Here is a 14,284-nt window from a genome sequence, read left to right as displayed (position 1 = left end):
CTTGGTGTCCCCCAAAGGGATGGCTGTAGCTGAAAAGCTGTGCCTGGTGTCCCCAAGGATATGTGGCATCTGTCAGGCAGTGTCTGCCTGGGCTTTCCCGGGGGGAGGTGACCGTCCCTCCCGCTTGGGTGGGAGAGCTAAGAGCTGGTCAGAAAATGTTGACAGAAAGTGAACTTTCAACCGAACCCAGAAGTTAATTTTGTGCAGGCCACGGTGTTCTTTTATGAGATTGCTCTCCCTCTTGTTCTCTCCAGCCCCGCAGCTTCTCGGACAGCTGTAAATCGGCGCTCAGCAGCCTCCCGGCCCTGGCTGCCCTGTAGCTCCGCGCATCCTGTTTATGCTGCTCCGTGGGAGAATGTTTCCTGGAAGCGTCCAGCCCCCATTATCACTCCCTCCCCCTGCTCTCCAGGAGGGCTGGCGTTTGGCACCAGAGCCCCTGCTGCTGCGGTGCTGCCACTTCGGTCAGCTGCTGCAGGCACAAACAGAGAAGCAGTGTCTGTCTGTCTGTGTCTCTCAAGCCCGAGACACACGTGCTTGGTAACACCTAGCTGCTTTCTGTAAGGATGAGGCTGCTAGGCAGGCGCTGCATCGCTTTCCACACTTGCTTGATTGTGGTGATTGCTCTGTCAGAGGCCAGGACATGTAAGTAAATTCAGCAGCTTCAAAACTTAGGCAAAGTTCACACTTGCTTGTTTGCGTGGATAATTCGGGTTGGTGTTGCCCCTTCTCTTAGCCGTGTTATGCAAATCACCTGGAAACTTGCAGTGCATAACAAAGCGACCTTAGCAGCGATCTGTTAATCTATCAAGCTCCTAGTTTACAGTGGTAGAAAAATAATTAGGGCTTTGAACGTTTGTGGAAATAATTAGTTACTTGCATGTTTTTTTCCTGATCCACTGCTTTTGAGAGAGCAGATTTCGGAGTCATTTAGGCCACTAGCCGCCATTTGGGTCAAGTTTGCTTTTGCCCTGTGTATGTGGAGGTCAGTAGGGTGTTCTGAAAATATTACGAGAGGTCCAGTTTTTGAAATGGTAGTTCGAACTTCTCTCCCAGTTTTACCGATGAAACAGACCCTTATCATCTTTGGTACAATTCCTGAACTTTGAACTTCAGACCTGCTGTTTTTTCTTCAAAATGCATTAATATGGGTGAGCAAATCAGACTCTCATGTACATTGTTTTAGCTAAATGTGGAGGTAACTTTTGTTGCAGAAACAGATTTACTTAGGTGTGTTTTTTAACACTTAAAAACGCAGTTCTGTGACTTAAATATCCTCTAAATGAGGCTTGTATAATTTAAGTTGGGGGCCTTTCTTTGCTCCTGGTCAATATTTTGAATATTACTTATTTCCATACATTTGTTGTTTTTTTAAGTTTATCCTGTACAGACTAACTTCGCTATGTCCTGAAACTTATATCCAAGTAATTGTTAGTACAAACCTAATTTGAGAGAGTGCTTTGGTATGGATACTGTTTACATTTGACTTCTTATGCATTTGTTTTCTTAAGTGACTGTTGTCTAACGCTTGCCTGAGCAGCATAACTTCAAAGCTGATGCTTTAAAATTAGACAAAATGATGACTGGAAAAATGGAATAGGTGAAAAAACATGTCCAAATAGCCATTTGTCAATGTAGAAAAAAGAAGTATTGAAAGGAGGGGTCAGTTTGCACTCAGGTCAAACAACATTCTGTTGTGGGTGGTATGGTAAGACCATTCACAGGGAAGAAATTAGTGACACTATCAGAATTAGAACCTTAAATTGTAAGCATGTTTATGACCTGTTTAATGATTAAACAGGGAGAAGAATCTAATATTTACTATTGAAACTTTTGTTTGAATGTTAGAGAATGACGAAATTTCATTTCTACCTTATATCTGTACAATGTCTAAAAAGAAATCCGTTTTTTCACATGCCTTTTTCTTCTTCATGCCATCTTCTTTAGTCTTCCTTTATTATCTCATTTCATTACCCTTCCGCTTTTCTTTCCATGAATATTTACATATGAATATTCACATTGCCATATCAGTGCAAATCCCCTGTAGTTTCTTTAGGTTAGCATGGCTCTGACCAATGCTAGGCATTTTGAAAAGCATCCTTAATAATCATGGCTCGACAATTAATGTAATCTAATCGCCCGTGGCGAGTAGATTACAAGTCGGCACAGCCGCACAGCGCGGTCTGCGCATGCACAGCGTGCCGAACCGCACAGCTGCTGAACCGCACGGCTTGCCACAGCTTGGCAAGCCCTGCTAATAATTCATCTTCTTGTCATTGTCTCATTAAGTTTAAGGTCAGAAGAGATCCCTGGATAATCTAGTCTGACTTCCTGTATCCCACAGGCCACCACCACCCACCAGTCTAAACCCAGCAACTGACATTTTACAGCCCACAGGCGACTAAACTATGAGCTTGTCTACATTATCTCTTTATGGCAAAGTTGTTGACTCGAGTCCCACGACTTGAACTCGAGTCTGACTTAAGTCACCTAGGTGACTCGACTTGAGACTCAACTCGGGTTCATTGTTTGTGACTTGAGACTCGACTTGAGACTTGCTAATTTTGTTAAATTGACTTGGTGAAAAAATTATCTGAAAATGCCGATACTGATGGCTTGTACAAAGTGACTTGACATTTTTAAAATTAAGACTTGAGACTCGACTTGAGACTTGAACTGCAGTGACTTGAGACTCGACTTGGACTTGACAATGACGACTTGAAGACAACACTGCTCTATGGCACTGTAACTTTCTTACTCAGGAGTGTGAAGCCCCCCTCTTAGAACAACAAGTCTGAATGCTGTAAGGTACCAGCGTAAACAAGTTTCCAGCACCAGTAGTGGAGATTATTTTACTTACAGCGCTAGGAGAAGCATCTCCCAGCACTCGTGCAGGACCACACTGCCACATTAAAGCACTGTTGTGGCACTGCTTTAAACTCTTTTAATTTTGCCAATATAGACAAAGCCTATGATGTGCCACATACAAGAGAGTAGGAGGGACCAAAGGGAAACCCTCACCATTTGCATCCACTGAATGGCAAAATTCATGAATCATGCAAGGAGAGCAGGGCCCCACACCGCCTGGCACTCACCCGCCCAGCTGCTTATTCACTGCCTTGGCTGGGAGCCGCCCACCCACGCGGTGCAGCCAACCAAAACATGCTGCCTTGGGCCTCACAAACTCTTTGACCGGGCCTGTCATGAATACTGGATACCACAGCTCCTGGTCCCCGCAGTGAGCTCCCTGCAGCTCCCAAACTCACCACAGCTATGAGGAGCTACAGGGAACTCCTGCCTTCCACCCCGACCCCCTTCAGGCCACAGGAGACCAGCCAGTACAAGGAACCAGAAATAGCGATTCCACAAACCATGAGGGTTTCATGTATTCCCATGTCCCGTCCCCCTGAAATATCAGGGAATTCATCCTGCGGTGGCATAGAATTGTGTAATATTATAACCATAATGGAAAATTTGCTTTTGTGCATGGCTGCTGATGGTTTACGTCCTGAAGCATGAAGATGGACAGCCCTTATGAACATCGTCATACGTACTATAAAACATGTTATTTAAATGAATATAAATCCAGGGGTGAATAACAAATTTCTTACAGGAACAGTTTATTACAACTTGCCCCCCGTGGGGAGGGACTCAGAGGAGGGGGTAGGTGGAATTACAATACCATAGTACTGTATCTGTAGGAAATTTAAGTGTGGTATGGAGTGCAGGGGGCTCAGGAAAGGAGGTTGGGGTCAAGGAAGAGACTTGCTGCTCTGTCTTCAGCAGGGAACTGGTGCTGGCCCTGAGCCCCTGTCTGGGCAAGGCCGATTAAGCAGCTGCGGGGTTGTGCTGCTGTGCTGCTTAGAGGGAACCTTGATTGGGTGGGAGGAGGAGGGGTGCAAGTGTCAGGGCATGGGCTGGGAGTGTAGAGAGAAGCTCAGGGCAGGGTGTGTGTGAGAGGGATCTGAGGACATGGGGGTTGCAGGAATCAGGGCTGAGTGCAAGAGTCAGGACAGGGGTTGGGGGGAGAATGTGTGTGGACTTCTGGAGCTGGGTTACCTTATCTTCTTGGTGGATGAGTCCCTGCCACTACCTGCAACTGTAGGCTGGCTGTGGGGAAGCACCGTGTAAGGAATCCAGCAGCAGTGCGAGACACCTCCTGGCCTGCCGCCCACAGATGACATGTGCACTGCCCAGCATGCTCTGAGGGGCAGCACCATAGCCTGGCTGGGAGCACACACGCCTCCCCTACAGCATTTCCTCAGTTGGCCCCTTTAGTATGCCTGCCTCACCTAGCTATACACAGCAGGTGGCCAGCCCAGCCTGCAGCAGGAGCCTGGGTGGGAAAGTAAACCACAAGTAGGGTTACCAGGTGTCCGGTTTTTGCCCGGATTGTCTGTTATTTGGGTCCCCATCGGTAAAAAAAAAACCCAGAAAATACTGGACATGTGAAATGTCCAGTATTTCCTGTTTCCCTCAGATGGAAAGGGGCGGGGTGATTTAAAGGTGCAGCTTTTTTTTTTTTTTTTTTTTTTTTTTTTTTTGCTTAACAACTTTGGTCTCCCCCCCTTTTTTTTCCCCAGTGGGTTTTTTTTTTGGGGGGGGGGGAGGGTGTTTGCAGGTATTTTTTGTTAAACCATCTGGCAAGCCACACCACAAGAAATGCCTTCTGCCAGCCATCTCTCAGCAGAGCACCCAAGCTGGCTCTTGGCAGAGCAGTGCATCAGGATGCACCTTCTTACTTTCACCTCTGTAGATGGCTAATCACGTTTTAACTAAAATGTTTTTCTGAGTTATATCCTGCAGCGTTAAGCACTGCAGGATTAGTTACATCCGCTTTAAAAAAAATCCTTTTATTAAATATAAATGTCCTGATTTTTAATTTAATCAATTGTGCTCTTTAGAGCTGTTGGGAATTTCCTTGTGAAACAAAGTGTCATCAGAAAATGCCAATTAGTTGAACTCAAAATGTTTTGTAAAACGTCTCAAGATTGCCAGACTTTTGTTAAATCACAGCCATGTTCCCATCAGAAACCTGCCTGGCTTCCTGGTGGGCTGCTTCAGACTAGGAATGTAAAAACCTATTTAATTAGTTAACTGGTTAAGCTGGGCTAGAGCCGCTCACTCCCCAGTCATGGCCATAGAGGTGAGGCTTGCCAGTTAATTGTTTAACCGGTTAACCATTAACATCCTTACTCCAGAGCCCAGGTTTTGTGGTCCTGGGACACAGACCCTAGCAGTTTCTGACTGAAATTGATACAACTCTTATCAATTCCAACATTAGTTTCACCACTGCTGCAAGGCAAAGTCAACAGGATTCCTGTTAATCAGCTGCTACTGCGTGGGCAGGGCGGTATAAGAGGCAAGGGGTGGCAGTCCTCTCCCTGTGTCTTAGTGGTCAACCTGTCCCCTCTTCCTATCCCTGAAGGCTCCCACAGCAGGCTGTGGTTGCTTGGACACTGGTGGCCCCTCCTCCCCCCAGTGAACTTAAAATGAAAGCCTTCCACCTTTCTAGAGCTATTAGTATAAAACTGAACCTGAAAAAAAGCCATTAAGTGGGCATGAAACCATTTAATGGGCATGTGCTAACCTGAATTTATTGACAAAGTCAGTTGTGCCTTACTATGTCTACAGGACCTTATTTTAAATTTGATTTAAATATTTTACCCCAACGCCTGTCCCGTCCTGCTGCTTCATCCTGGCCCTGCTTTTGGATCACTGCCACTAGGCTTCTGGGCTCTCTGATTCAGGAACACAGACCATGGATGTGACCAGACCAGAGATTGCCGGTTTTGTTAGGTGCAACCTGTACAACTTTAATTTAACACCTTCGTACACGTCTGTGCATCTGCCCCTTTGGACCTGTGCAGAGTCTCACCAAAGTAATGCGGGCTCCATTCTAGCACATGGGTATGTCTGTAGTAGTCCTATGGCAGGACTGGGGCAGTAGACTGCAAACGCTTCAGGTAAGTAGCTATCTTTAATTCGGTATACTAGATGACGACAAGAAAGCTGTCTGTGCTAAACAAAGAGTAACCAACCAATGTTTTTCTTCAAGACGTTTTACAGTACCAGAAGCATAAATGGAGTGGCTCAGTGAATGTGGTCCTGAATTTTTATTTCTTTCAACAACACTATTTCAGCACTTGATAAACAAATTGTTAGATAATAATGGCCTATTCCCATGCCTAATGAAATCCATAGCAATATTCTCAGTTGACTAAAGTTATAGTTTGATCAGGCCTATTATGTTCACTTTTTGTTTGACAAAGTCACACGGTAATTTGAGTTCCAGTAATCAGATATGCAATATACATAAGGATTTTTTTAATGTAACAGAATAATCTATGTAAATAAAGACCTGTTTAGCAGATAAACTTTCCTTGCTCTCAAATAAAAATATTTAATGGGTGGGGATGGGAGGAAGCACAGGAAATCACAAAAAGAGATGGCAAAACTCCTTTCAACTTCAAAGGGAGTAGGATAAGGTCTTTTGGGGAAAGTGAACAAACAATCTGTCATTGTTAAAATTAATAAAGAACATTTCTGTAAGCACATTAAAGAGAAATTTACCCAACAGTTTTATACAGAAGGGCTCCTAGCTATGCCACTTTATTGCCAGGATTACAGTGTTACAGGATTAACATTACCAAACCTGGGCAGCTGGTTTAAAACAAATAAAAGGAAGTAGTTCTTCACACAGCGCAAAGTCAATCTGTGGAACTCCTTGCCTGAGGAGGCTGTAAAGGCTAGGACTGTAACAGGGTTTAAAAGAGAACTAGATAAATTCATAGAGGTTAAGTCCATAAATGGCTATTAGCAGGGCTCGCCAAGCGGCGGCGAGCCCTGCTCACCAGCCACATGGAAGTGCGCACTGCGCATTCGCAGACCACGCTGCGCACGTGCTGACCATGCTGCGCGGCCCTGCCGGGCTAAAATCTGCTCGCCACGGGCGAGTAGACTGCCTAATTTGTTGAGCCCTGGCTATTAGCCAGTATGGGTAAGGAATGGTGTCCCCAGCCTCTGTTTGTCAGAGGGTGGAGAGGGAAGGCAAGAGAGAGACTGCTTCAGCATTACCTGTTTGATTCACTCCCTCTGGGACACCTGGCATTAGCCACTGTCGGCAGACAGGGTACTGGGCTGCATGGACCTTTGGTCTGGCTCAGTATGGCCATTCTTATGTTTTTATGTTCTTATGTAACAATTTATTTACACAGTAGTGGTTACAGGAATTGAAAGGTTGTTGCTACTGGGAAACTGTCCACATGAAATTTTTAAAAGCCCTCTGTGATTTAACAAGAACAACTTTATTATTACTGAGTCTTACTCTCTTTCAGCCATTACTTTTTGTCCCAGCACCACAGAACTGCTGCTACCACTTTTATCTTTATGGATGGCTCAAGTGGTCATCTTTGATTAGGGAGAGAGAGAAGATAGGCAAGCTAACATCTTTTATTGGAGCAACTTCTCTTGCTGCCACAGACAAGCTTTTGAGCTTCACAGAGCTCCTCTTCAGGTCTGTAGGGGTTAAAAAAGAGTAGCTGAACCTGTGTTAAATTCAAGGTGGCACCGGTTTTTTCACAACATGAACTTTCCTTCACGGGGAAAACCTTTCTATCATCTTAACAGTTCTGTATGTGTAATTCTTCACCCTTTAGATTATTCTTCACTGCTCTTGTACATTTCAAACGAGTGCCTGTCAACTAGTCGACTAGTCTTTAACATCCTTATTCTGGGCTACAGTATTTAATTTCTTCCACCTGATAGTGATCTGTTTCAAAGGAGGAATGAAGAACTCCATGTACAGGTCGGGGCCAGTGGAAAGTCTCGCTGACTCCGGGCTGCACGCGGGTGCACTCAGAGTCCCCCACTGACCCCGGGCTCCATGTTATGCTACATGCTGCTAGGAGCCCAGGGTCATTTGGGGACTCCCAGTTGATCCCGGGCTCCCTGTGGCATTTCCCAGGGAGCCCAGGGTTAGCTGGGGAGTCCCGTGGATCAACTGTTCAGTATCTGTCCCTTTAAACCACACATCCGCGCAATTCAAAGGGGCAGCTGCCTGGAACCCAGGGTCAGCTGGGGACTCCCCAGCTGACCCTGGGCTCCTAGCAGCATGCAGTGTAGCATGGAGCCTGGGGTAAGCAGGGGACTCTGAGTACTCCACTGACCCCGAGTTCCATGGCTTGGAAATGCACAAGAGTCCCTGCTGGGGACTCTTGTGCATTTCAAAGCAGGTATGCCACGTGCAGCCCAGAGTCAGCCGGACTTCCCACTTGCACCAGGCTGTACACGGCGGCTCTTGTATATTTCAAAGGAGGAATGCGGAAGTGCCTATGTGGAATTCCATCGACTAATCAACTAGTCAGTTAACTTCATTTTAACATCCTTAATCCAGAATTGCTGGCTGATGACAGAGGCAAAAGCCTGGCTCCTGGTTCTTGTCGCCACTACCCCCAGGGACTATAGAATAGTTGACTAACCACTTAGAATTCATGTGGTTAGTTGACTATTCTATTACCCAGGAGTTAACATTCCTAATTCACAGCACATTTAAAATTCAAGTCAGGAGTAATAGCAACACAGAGATGTGCAAAGTAAACGGACACACACATGCAGCATTACAACTATAAAACATGTAGGTTGTCTGTAAGCGTCTCCATTAACATTTATAGAGACAACAATTTCCTTTCACAACATCAGCCCAAACATTTTTCAAGCTGTTTCACGAATGCCATCGCCTGAGATTTTTCAGCATCTCCTGGGCTGTTCACCTTAAATTGTAAAGTATTCATAAAGTAAAGTATTAGCAGGTATACCGTGGTTTATAAAAAGCATGTACAGCCTCCTATAAAATAAGTGGTTCACAGAATACCTTTCTTCTATGTACTTAAAACAGGTTATTCTAACATAAGATTCCACAGAATTTTTCATCCTGTTTGTCAGATGTCTCCCATTGTTAATACCCAGGATTCAAACAATGTTTCCCATTAACACAGTGGCTTTTCAATAATGTTCTCGGTAAAGCATTGTACGGAAAAATCTATGTACCTGCTTAAATGTCAATCGGGATTTTTTTTTGGGGGGGGGGGCAACTAACACACAAGCAAGGCAAAGCAATCTTGAAATATGCTTCCTCTCCCACATTGCCTGACAGTGAGTTACACATGGCTATTGCATGACTAGCAACTGAATTCTACTTTTTGTTCTAACACCTCACTTTAAGTTAATTTTTACCCTATCACATTGCTGAGCCATACAATGTGAAAAATGTTTGGTTCTACAAAGTTTTGTCTCAGCAGTATGCCTCCGAGTTCCTGGTTAGGAAACGTCGAGCCAATTCTTTTATGGAAGAAAGTAAGAAGGGAAATTTAGAAAGAGAATGCATTGAAGAATTGTGCAATAAAGAAGAAGCCAGAGAAGTCTTTGAAAATAATCCTGAAACGGTAAGCATGTAATGAGCATTTGAGAGATGGAAAACAATTTTATTCAGAGGAGGAAGAAAAAACTTGGGAAAACATAGATTTCTATGCAGCAGGGCTAAAAAATATTCAGACTAAGAGTGAAATTCTTCCATGTGCAGAGTGCGAGCCCAGTACATATGCAAATTACTAGCCCCTTACCAAAATCACAACTATGAAAAATGCATCACAGATCAAGTTCGAACTAGGGTGGCAGTGTAGACATACCCTATTAGCCTTACCAGCATGCTTATTCAGTAACCAATTAAACGGAGGGTTGGGCCCAGCAGGAGCAGCCCCTGCCCACGATGGTTCAATCTGCTGAACCAGACCCATGGAGTGCTGAAGGAGCCCCCTACCCGCAATAGGCTTTCTGGCAGGGCCCTGGCTGCGGGGGCTCCTTCCCAGAGCAGCCCCCTCTGCAGGAACGTTGCCCTCCATGGTTAACTGGTTAAACAATTAAAATATCATTTAATTTTGTAAATGACTATTTACATCCCTAATAGAGATTTCACAGGGAAGACAAGAGTTCCTCAAATTAGGGGTCTTGACCCACATGGGAGTTGCAGGGGGATCACAAGGTTATTTTAGTGGGGGTTATAGTATTGCCATCCTTCTGTGCTGCTGTCTTCAGAGCTGGTGGCTGGAGAGAGAGAGCTGATGGCTGAGGGTCCAGTTCTGCAAGCAGCAGTGCAGAAGGGTGGCAATATAATATTATACCAGCCTTACTTCTATTTTGCTACTGGCTCTGCCTTCAGAACTGCTTCCAGAAATCAGCTGCTGTTCTCCAGCTGCTGGGCTCTGAAGGCAGAGAAGTAAGGGTAGCAGTACACAATTCTCCCTATAATAACCTCGTGGATTCTCCCGCCTGCCACAACTCTTCTTTGGGTCAGGACCCCTATAATTATAACACCATGAAATTTCAGATTTAAATAACTGAAATCATGAAATTTATGTGTTTTAAAATCCTTTGATTATGAAATTGACCAAACTGGATGATAAATTTGGGAGGGCTGTGCACATTATCAGTTATTAAGGAAGACAAAGCAAATGCACAAAGTATGGCTGTGTGTACTTTCTTTTGAGAGAAGAGCCCACCTGCAGAACAAAACATCTAAGGATGGCCCCTGTTCTCCTGTCAAAGTGCTGGTGCAGCCATTTTTATCAAAGATATTAAGCTCCCTTGCTGAAGGACTTGCTTCTAAGTACAAGAGTTCAGTTCCTGTGTTTATGCATAGAACACTAGGTCTACAGTGTTTGAGACAATACATTTGGGTTACAAAATGGACATGAATCAGTAAATACATGAAAAGTTGGAAAACAAATGATATTATTTATTGTAAATTAAGTCTATAGAGTTTGCTTGTTCTGCTGCCTTTGATCAAACAGCACAGGCTATCGAGCAACTTTGAGTGTTAGGGTTATATGGTTTTTAATTTTTAAAAACTTATCATATAAGTATGCAGTATTATTGATCAATTAGTTAAATACAAACCAAAACATTTTCCCATTTGGTTTTAAATATATAAATACATGTGAAAATCCTGCCAGATAGGGATGACATTTACAAAGACAGAGAGGACATCTGTGTGTCTAGCTCCCATAAATTGCACTTTATACCTTTGAAAATCTCCTTTTAGGTGTCCAAATATCTGACTGCACCTGCATATCAGGCCCTTGTGTCCTAAGTTCCCATGACTATGCCGTTTCCCATTAAGCCCCACACAGGGACTTAGGGCTGCAGTGGGGAGAGATGCTTCTCTTCAAGCCCCAAAGCTGCTGCAGATGGCACAGAGGCATCCCTCCCACCTGCCCCAGCACAGAGCACCATGAGGGAGCTGCCGCAGCTGGAGCAGCTCTGTGCAGGGACCAGCAGGGAAGTGGCCATCACAGCAGGTGCAGCTCTTAGGCCGGGGGTCATGGGGCTCCATGCACTGCAGAGCCTCATGCCCCTCTCCTCTGCAGGAGCTGGACCTGCTGGCTGCTTCCGGGGGCTCAGTGTGGTACCCCAGGACAGGTAGCCTGCCATAGCACTGCTAACAAGGAGCTGCCCAGGTAAACCCGAGCCCCAACCCTCTGTTCCCAGCCCTGGGCCCCTCATTGCTGACCTCACGCTTGGCCCCACTCCCACCATATGAATTTTGTTTTGTGCACCAATATGAAGGTGATATGTCACACATCACCTCCACATTTGTGCACATAAAATTCTTTCTGCTCAGGGTGAGAAAAATTAGCTGCCTATGTCTACAAAAAGACAGGGCAACATTCCTTCGAAAAGTCTGAATCTTTTAGATCTTGTATGCGTGTAATGTGAGACCTGGACTTCCACTCTGTACATGATTTTTCGGCACAGACAATACAAGGAACAGTTTTGCGCCCCTTGATTTTTGAGGTCTCCATTGGGTACACTGACTCAGCAAAGCACAGAATGGCCCTTTCTCCCTTTCTGACACAGGGAGAGAAATTATATTCTTTACTGAATCCTAATCTCTCATATGGTGAGCACAATCTGAAGGGGAAAGGATTCCTTACCCATTTTTTTTCTGTCCTTTCCTGTGGTAATCTGGAGTCCTGTGTTTACATAAATGTCCTGAGTTGTAATCTAAAAGCAAGTTTTACAGAAGATTCCCAGTTGATTTTTTAGTTGAATAAAGATGATAGCTGATGGGCCTCTTCTCTCTTTCATCTCCTTTTTCAATTGCAGCACAAACAACTTTTAGTAAATGTCTAGTAAACATTTTATTATAATTCCAGTTACCTTAACGTTTACTAAACTTCTTATTCTTTTACAGGAATATTTTTACCCCAGATATTTAAGTAAGTACCAATTCCCCCCAACCCTCCGAACACATACCTCCTTGTATGTTATACTTTATCATAGAGCTGGTTTGCTACTCCAGGCTTTCTTCCCACTTGCATGCTGTGAGCTGAGGTACTCCATCAGCAATAGCTGGATGTTTTTCTTTTGAATTCTGATGTCAATAGCTCAAAAGCTCTTCTGTACATTTAGAACCTTACTAAGCCATTCAGAATGTGAGGCTGTGATCAGGTATCCTTAATGTGTTGACTGGTTTTCTAACTCAAAGTGTGAGAATAGGCCTTGCTTAATTTCTGTGGTGATGATTTCAGCCTTAAACGGTGTTTGACCCATAAGCAGAATTGGTTTGGTATTACAGGCTGCCTCGGCTCCCATCGAGCAGGGATTTTCAGGATTGCTGACGTTACTCCAGAGTCCTCAGGTGACCTGAGAACCTGTGTCAATGGTAAGCATTTGTGATTTACATTTCACAAACAGCACTGAGACAGCACTTGTGTGCCTAATACTGATTTGGGTTTAAGCATACATTTCGCCCCACCCTACCCCTAGAGCAGTTCACCTCGTAAGAAAAAAAGAAAATAGCATTTTAACTCAAACAGTTTTCTAGAAAATGAAGTTACATTAAAAACAGTGCTATATTAAGAGTTTACTCTGATTCTTGTGATCCTGCATCAAACAAAATTTATGTGGACTTTTTAATTAAGTCCTGCATATTTTGTCTGTCAAAATAACCAATATACTTACACCAGTTTCAATTATTTTGGTAATTTATTTCAAAATATCTGTAAGTAGGGTTGCCAAACCTCCAGGACTGATCTGGCATGCTTCATTTGGGTATGTCTAGTAAACGAATATACATGGCTCTGGCGACAGACCCATGTGACCCAGTTGCCCTGCATGTAACTGACAAATATGCAAACAAAATAAGATTGTGTTACACTTTGTGCTTTACAATGGACTAAAAAAAAAATCCAACACTGATTTTCTTTCTGGGCAAGACACTATGAAGCTCAGGTTTCCAGTTCTTATGAGTAGGCCCCTACTAATTTCACAGCTATGAAAAACATGTCATGGACCATAAAATAAGCCCTTCCTTGTGAAATCTGATGTCTCCTTGTTCCTAGGAGAGCCCCAGCAAAGAGGGCTCTTAGCATCAACTAGGCAGGTGAGGGACAGGTTTGTCCCTCCCCTGCATACCAGACCTATCTTTAGATGCTTCCCCTTACTACAGGGCACTCTCTGGGATTGCGCAGTAGCCTGTGGTTCCGGCAGCTGGAGGAGACGGGCAAAGTGGAATCATATCTTCCCTGTTCTGCTAGTAGCACCCCAACAAAGGGGGCTCCTAGCTCTGACTGGGCAGGAGGGGGATGGACGTGGCTACCTCTGCATAGCTGCTGGGGAGAACAGATCCACCGCCATATACCTCCCCCTGCCGCAGGGCACACTCCGGGCCTGGGCACCAGCGTGAGGTTCCTGCAGGAGGCAGTTGGATCAGAGCTTCCCTGTGCTGTTATTTGCTGCTGTGAATTATCAGTAAATCCTGTCAAGATTCACGTGACCTTTCTTTATCTTATTGAAAAAAAGCTAATAATTGCATCTGAAAGGGGGGCACACCAGTTTTGGCATGATGGGGGCAAGAAGCGAGTTGAGGGGTAGAGGATGCAGAGCTTTATGCAGCCTGGAGAGGTACTCAAGAGCAGCCCTGCAGAGGAAGTGCAAGTACTGTCCTTCCCAAGCTAGTCAGGACAAGCAGCGAGGAGCCCCCTGCTAGGGTGCTCCCAGCAGCATGGGGGAGATCAGACCCACCTTTACCTCTTAGAACCTCTGGTGGCTGCAGGAAGCTCTGTGGTGGCTGCCTTCAGACTCCAGCTCTAAGGCAGCACAGATGTGACAGTGGCAATCCATGCAATTGTGCCACCTCTCACATGAGAAAGGAATTGGTCTCTGTCCCTTTCAGACCTTGAACTCTGCTGAGACAACTGATTGTTGATGCAGACACTATTCCATAAGA

General features: G+C 44.7%; 1 protein-coding gene across 1 annotated transcript in view; it reads left to right on the top strand.

Annotated features, from left to right (window-relative positions):
• Nucleotides 1–404: 404 nt before the first annotated feature.
• PROS1 (protein S) overlaps nt 405–14,284 on the top strand; it is a 51,899-nt gene continuing 38,019 nt past the window's right edge. Inside the window, exons 1-4 of the mRNA XM_006116837.3 lie at nt 405–642; nt 9,283–9,440; nt 12,248–12,272; nt 12,632–12,718. Coding sequence (XP_006116899.2) covers nt 564–642; nt 9,283–9,440; nt 12,248–12,272; nt 12,632–12,718 — 349 coding nt within the window. The 5' untranslated portion in view covers nt 405–563. The remainder of the gene's footprint in view (nt 643–9,282; nt 9,441–12,247; nt 12,273–12,631; nt 12,719–14,284) is intronic.

The sequence above is a fragment of the Pelodiscus sinensis genome, chromosome 1, assembly GCF_049634645.1.
Source record: "Pelodiscus sinensis isolate JC-2024 chromosome 1, ASM4963464v1, whole genome shotgun sequence".
Lineage (NCBI taxonomy): Eukaryota > Metazoa > Chordata > Testudines > Trionychidae > Pelodiscus > Pelodiscus sinensis.
This window is presented reverse-complemented; position numbering and strand designations above follow the sequence as displayed.